Source organism: Lactuca saligna, chromosome 5 (assembly GCF_052625555.1).
Source record: "Lactuca saligna cultivar CGN05327 chromosome 5, ASM5262555v1, whole genome shotgun sequence".
Lineage (NCBI taxonomy): Eukaryota > Viridiplantae > Streptophyta > Magnoliopsida > Asterales > Asteraceae > Lactuca > Lactuca saligna.
In genome coordinates, this window is record NC_136421.1 from 9869072 (window position 1) to 9875071 (window position 6000).

The 6000-nt window shown below is 34.3% G+C and overlaps 1 protein-coding gene across 1 annotated transcript; it reads right to left on the reverse strand.

Annotated features, from left to right (window-relative positions):
- Positions 1-1152: 1152 nt before the first annotated feature.
- LOC144997656 (ADP-ribosylation factor GTPase-activating protein AGD5-like) lies at positions 1153-5689 on the reverse strand. The gene is made up of 9 exons (XM_078957538.1): positions 5459-5689; positions 4833-4891; positions 4643-4733; positions 4496-4550; positions 4109-4407; positions 3824-4007; positions 2670-3148; positions 1779-1828; positions 1153-1402 (listed from the first exon to the last, which is right to left on the reverse strand). The coding sequence occupies exons 1-9, from the start codon at positions 5507-5509 to the stop codon at positions 1201-1203; spliced, it is 1470 nt and encodes a 489-aa protein (XP_078813664.1). The 5' UTR covers positions 5510-5689; the 3' UTR covers positions 1153-1200.
- Between the last annotated feature and the right edge of the window lie 311 nt (positions 5690-6000).

The window sequence follows — 6000 nt, forward strand, 5'->3', positions numbered from 1 at the left end:
TTTTTCTATTTATGAATGATTGGATTGGTTGGGAATAGGGCTGTAAACGAACCAAACGAACACGAACAAGATCTTTGTTCATGTTCATTCATTTAAGTTAGCCGAACAACAAACGAACACGAACGGATAAACGAACGAAATTTTCTTGTTCATGTTCGTTCGTTTAACAAATTACTTTGTTCATGTTCGTTCATTTATGTTCGTGAACATGCTAAACGAACATAAACGAACAAAGATTTAAAAAAAAAAAAAAAAAAAAAACACACACAATTGAACATACATGAACATAAACGAACATATAATATAGCAATATAATAAAAATTAATTGAATATAGATGAATATAAATAAACTTAAACGAACGAACATAAACGAACGTAAACAAACATCATAAACAAACGTTCACGAACATAAATGAACGAACGAGACCATTGTTCATGTTCGTTCGTTTAACTAAACGAACGATAATTTTTATTTATGTTCGTTCATTTATTAAATAAACGAACATAAACGAACTTTCCACCGAACAATTCACGAACGGTTCGTCAAACGTTCAGTTCGTTTACAGCCCTAGTTGGGAATATAGTATTAATTTGGAAAGCACAAAACAAAACAAAACACAGCCTACTATGTTCGAGTGCACTGGATTAGGACTGGCTGAAACTACTGATGTAAATGGAACAAACATTGCAATTTTTTGTGTCATCATCAAGACTCAAGACTCAAGAGCATACCTCCTACCTACCTACAAAGCTCCTAAAAACCAGACACATACATTCCTAACCAACCCACAGCATCAATGCACAAACAACTATTCCTCTCATCAAAATAGATCGTTTTGATATTCACCAAAGCAATCAATCATCTAGTTAGAGCTTTTTAACTTGAAAAGCTTGTAACGTGTAATTATTATGTCCAGAATTGAATTTATTCGGAAAAAAAAAAGAGTAAGGAAAAGAAAAACAAAAAGAGAGTTTCTTTACTACTATGCCCGACTAATTTCTATTTCCCCTGATATATGAGAATGAAAATAAGTAGAAAAAAAAAGTTTTCTACAATTAGTTTACATTTTCGAATACTTTTCATGGTAAACTATATATATATATATATATATATATATATATATATATATATATATATATATATATATGATGATGATGATGATGATGATGATAGAAGTTGCATAGAAAAAAAGGTGATGGTCATGGTTTTGAGAAAAAGCCTTGAGTCAAGGACGAAAAATCATAGTCTTTGGCAGACTGTGTAGGAGATAGAGATGATGATGTTGGAGTAGTTGATGATTGTGGCTTCTTTGATGATCCCACTCCCACTCCCATGTTGTTAAAAGAATTTTGATTTTGCCCCATCCCATTTGTACTTGCATTTTGCCCCATGTTGTAAAAGCTGCAAAAAAAAAAAAAAAGAAATTAGTTGATTAATGCCGATATCTCAACAAAAACATGGTATGTAGAGAAATAGCAACGCACTTTACTCTCACCACTAATCTGGGAAATGTACTTACAACTTTTTACCCCTAATAGCAATTTGTTTGGAGCATGACTATAGATAGGAACATATACTTGTTTTAAGGCTCACAAGTTTCAATTTTAATATTGACAGCATTGGTTAAAAAAATGTAAGCAGGTTGTTATTTTGTGTAATATGTTGCTATTATTTAAGGGTAAAAAATTGAAGTAGAATGCCTGTTTTGGTGAAAAAGAGTGAAGTATATTTGCGATTTCCTGCAACTTGTCCAATACATAACATAAGTAGACCATACCTGGAAGTTGGAAGCTGTCCACCTGAATTTGCTGCTCCCATGTTTTTCATCTAGTTCAACACAAGATCAACCAAACTCAATCATCAGCATGCAACCAAACAAACATCATAACTAAATTACTAATTTGGTCCCTGTTTTTTTTTTTTTTGCAATTTTGGTCCTTGGAGGATTTCATAAGGCTTCTGAACCCTGTACCCACCCCTTCTCTGATTCTTTTACAAATGACTATTTCACCCCTTCTCTGATTCTTTTACAAATGACTATTTCACCCCTTATCTGATTCTGTTACAAATTTATAATTTCTACTTTTTATAATATTATTATTATAGGTGGAGCCACTTTAATATACTAATAATACTAACATTAAGTATTTATTAAAAATTATTAAATAAATCAGATGAGGGGAAACAGATACCAAAAGCCTTATGAATCCCTCCACTAAGGACCAAAACCAAAAATGACAACTAAACACAGGGACCAAATCTGTAATTTAGTCATACATTTAAATCCAGAAAGAGCATAGTAGGAAGAAACAACTACAGTTTTGATCCCTGAGTATATAACTGGTTTTGCAATTTTGGTCCCATTACAGTTTTGGTCCTTATTTGAAGTTCTTCTAAGGTTTTTGGTCCTGTTCCAAGTAAATTGACTGTTTTTGGTCATTGAATATAGCTGATTTTTGGTCTAAAAAAATATAGTCTTTTTACTTGATACAGGGACCAAAAAACATTACAAAGACCTCAAATAAGGGACCAAAATTGAAAAAATTAGCTATACTCATGGACCAAAAATGTAATTTATTCTAAAGAGGAAACTAGGCTGCAAAAAAAAAAAATTGATAGCTTCATGGATCATAAATCAATAATTGCAAAAATGATTCATGAATTTTACCTCCTGCAAATATTTTTCTTCATCTTTTCCAACAGTTGGCATCATCATTCCAGTTCCAGGAATTTGGTAGCCAACATTTGGCCAGCTCTGATTGGGTGGCAAATTTGTACCACCAACCGCAGCCGCCACTTGCTGTTGCCCGTTTTCAGGAAATTTAGGTAAGCCGCCAGATTTAGCTGCAGCCGCCATGAGCAGCTGTCGCTGTTGTGCCAGCATGGCAAGTTGCTGTTGATGAAGAGTATATGGTGTGCTTGTATTATTGCCCTTTTCAAATAGGCTCAAAATATCATCTTTAACATCCTTCTGAGGCTTTAATGGTGATGCATTATTAATATTATTATTATTATTATTATTTTGTGACATTGGAGATTTAGACGAATCTTTGAATAAATCCTCAATTTCAGAAGTGGATTTGACTTTGTTATTATCTGCAGGTTCTGAAGAGCTTCTTGTCCCTGTAGCCGATGTTTCTCCAACAGCTGCAAGATGGTTAGAATCATGGAATTACATAATTACCCCTCCGTTCCTATATCAGATGTTTTCATTTCCATTTATTTAGATCGTCAGACGTTACTATACTTCCTTTTAAAAAAAATCAAAATTTGATTTACCTCACAAATAAAAAAGTTGAAATATTGTTTCTTTTTTCCCCCTCATTTAGCGTTGTCTGGAGTTAGTGTTGTTGGACTGAATGAACAATCTGAATATGAAAAAATGACCAATTTACCCTTCTGTCTAGAAATGATGATGAAAAAAATTTGTTAATGATGTTTGTAATTTAATATTATGTTCAACTTAACGTATTGATAATGCTTGTTTTTAAGATGTTTAACATGACTTTTTATACAGAAGGGTAAAACTGTCATTTACTATTATTCAGATGGTTCATTCAGTTTAAAAGAAGAAATGGTCTTTATAAATACAACGCTTGCTCCATACAGACATCATTTACCCACTTACCACTTTACCAATACAGGACTTAATGAGGGAAAAATAAACAGGCCTTAAGCTCATCTTTTTATATTAAGTTTAAAAGAAACATCACTATATATATATATATATATATATTTGTCCAGATTAAGTTAATATTCTAGTTTTAACCCATTTATAAGGATAACCGATTTAATTAAAGGTAAAGGTAACAAAGGACATACATTGGAATCCTGCCCACATATCATCTGTAGGAGTTGCTACTGACCCATTATCAGCAGAGCAATCATGCATAGAAAGCATGTCAAAAAGATCAGTTGCAACCTCAACTTTAGGAGGAGAGACAACTTCAGCATTCTCCTTTGCCACCTCACCACATGAGCCTGCTGACTCAGCTTTCCGTATCACCTGTTAAAAGTTTTCAACTATCTGTTTATAAAAACAGATTACCATATTATCATACAAAAAAAAAAAATTCCTTCCAACAAGTCCTAAGAAATTTGACATACGGGTTCAGATGCTTTTGGAGGCACAGGGAGACTGATTTTTGTAGTAGGCATGTTGGTTTTTGTGACACGTGTCTGAAAGATTTTCTTTTCGTTTGATGGACTTGATCTTTCAGTAGGTTTCTGAAATTGTATAGGGGCTTTGTTTTCTTGAAACCTCGAGGGCGAACTGGGTATTCTATCTTTAGCAGCCCATCTCTTTTCTTCATACTTTGCCCTAATGAAGTTCTCAATGCCAACCCTGTCATAGTTTCGAGGTAGTTCTGCTTCCCAGTAACTATTTGCTTTCACATTTCCCATTGCTGGATACACAATGAATGTCTACTTATTATTCAATTTTAAATCTTTGTGAAAACATATTTAGAAACTCTAGAAAATGAACTGTCTTACACTGGATAAATGCAACCTGATCGGGTAGCCATGTGTCCAGTGTAGCAGATCTCACCTGCAATGCCATTTGTCAGTAAATAATGCAAAAAAAAAAAACAGACTTCTGTTTCTATCAAGTAATATAAATGACAAATATCTGATTAGTACCTTTGATATGTGGACCCCAAGGCTTCTGTGGATTCCAGAACATTGCATGCATATAAAGATGCCTAGATTCACACTAGCCCATCGAGGACCTCTGCCAAGTCAAAGGCCAGGATTAGAAGTGGCATATAGAGAAGATAACTTGACAATAACCCAATGTTAGGCCCAGAGGTATCATGAAGTGAACACATACTTAGCTTTGCAGTCAGCACATTCCCTATTCTCTGGCAACTTAAGAAGCCCTTCAAGAATCTGTAGACAAGCATTGCATAAATATCAATTCATAGGACGCATTAAAAGATTACTGGAGCAACAAGATGCGAGGAAGATGAAATAGGAAGTATAAAACAAGGGAAAGGGATTAAAAAGAGAGAGAGAAGAAAAGCAATGTATTGTCTTAAATCTAACAGATTTCTAGGCGAAGACAGAGATGTGGAAAAGCCAAATCAATACAAACAGATGTTTGGTTCAGGTTCTGCAGGATTTAGATAATCGACCATGCAGGAAAATATGAGATCATAAAACACCAATGATTTGGTAATTGGTACCCTTCCAAATATGCATCAAGTATCAAACCGTAGCATTCATCCGCAGAATGTAGCTATCATAATGTTGTTATGAAGATAGATAATCTAAATTCATGTTTAAAAAAAAACTTGCAGATCTTCGATGCTATCACACATCAATGTCGTCAATAAATAAGTCCCATATCAAATATAAGAATAATGAGAGCACCAAAAGAAAAAAAAAATCATGATCCAAGAAATCAAGCATCAAATCCAGAGGTAAAAGTAAAGGTGACATGAAATGAAGAAATACTTTTTTGTGCTTGGCATTGAGCTCCTTGGATACGTTGGCCTTCTGGTTCATATTTGCCGATAAATAAACTGAAAATCTGAATTATCTACCAGAAGACAACGATCATCTTCGGCGATTAAATATATGAAATTCAGGAATTTGGAGGTTCTGTTGTGGCTTAATTTCTCTTTCCCGTTCCGTTTTGGTCTTGCGGGCAACGAACGTGTGAAGGGATTTGCGGGTCGGGTGAGGGGTAGGGGTGGGGTGGGATTTCCGTGGGTGCATTATGCGTCTTAAATGGGGTCCACGCGTGTTCTAACTTTTCTATCTCTCTAAATGACGAGTAAATTATACGAATAGTCCCTATGGTTTACGATAATTTACATGTTTAGTCCCTAACTTATTTTTTTAACTCGGAAGGTCCCTACTTTTTGTTTTTGTTACGCGCTTGGTCCCTGGCTTACCTAAAAAGACTATTTTACCCTTGAATTTTTTGATTTATTTAAATAAACACACCCCCAATCTCACACTCTTCACCCTATCTTACCTACCCCACCATTTTT

Bases quoted from the DNA above. Each gene is read 5' to 3' on its own strand.
- LOC144997656 (XM_078957538.1), bottom strand. From the start codon at position 5,509: ATGAACCAGAAGGCCAACGTATCCAAGGAGCTCAATGCCAAGCACAAA. The intron at 4,892-5,458 runs GTATTTCTTCAT...GCTTGTCTACAG, and splicing joins TCAATGCCAAGCACAAAAAA to ATTCTTGAAGGGCTTCTTAA. The intron at 4,008-4,108 runs GTATGTCAAATT...AACTTTTAACAG, and splicing joins CTCCAAAAGCATCTGAACCC to GTGATACGGAAAGCTGAGTC.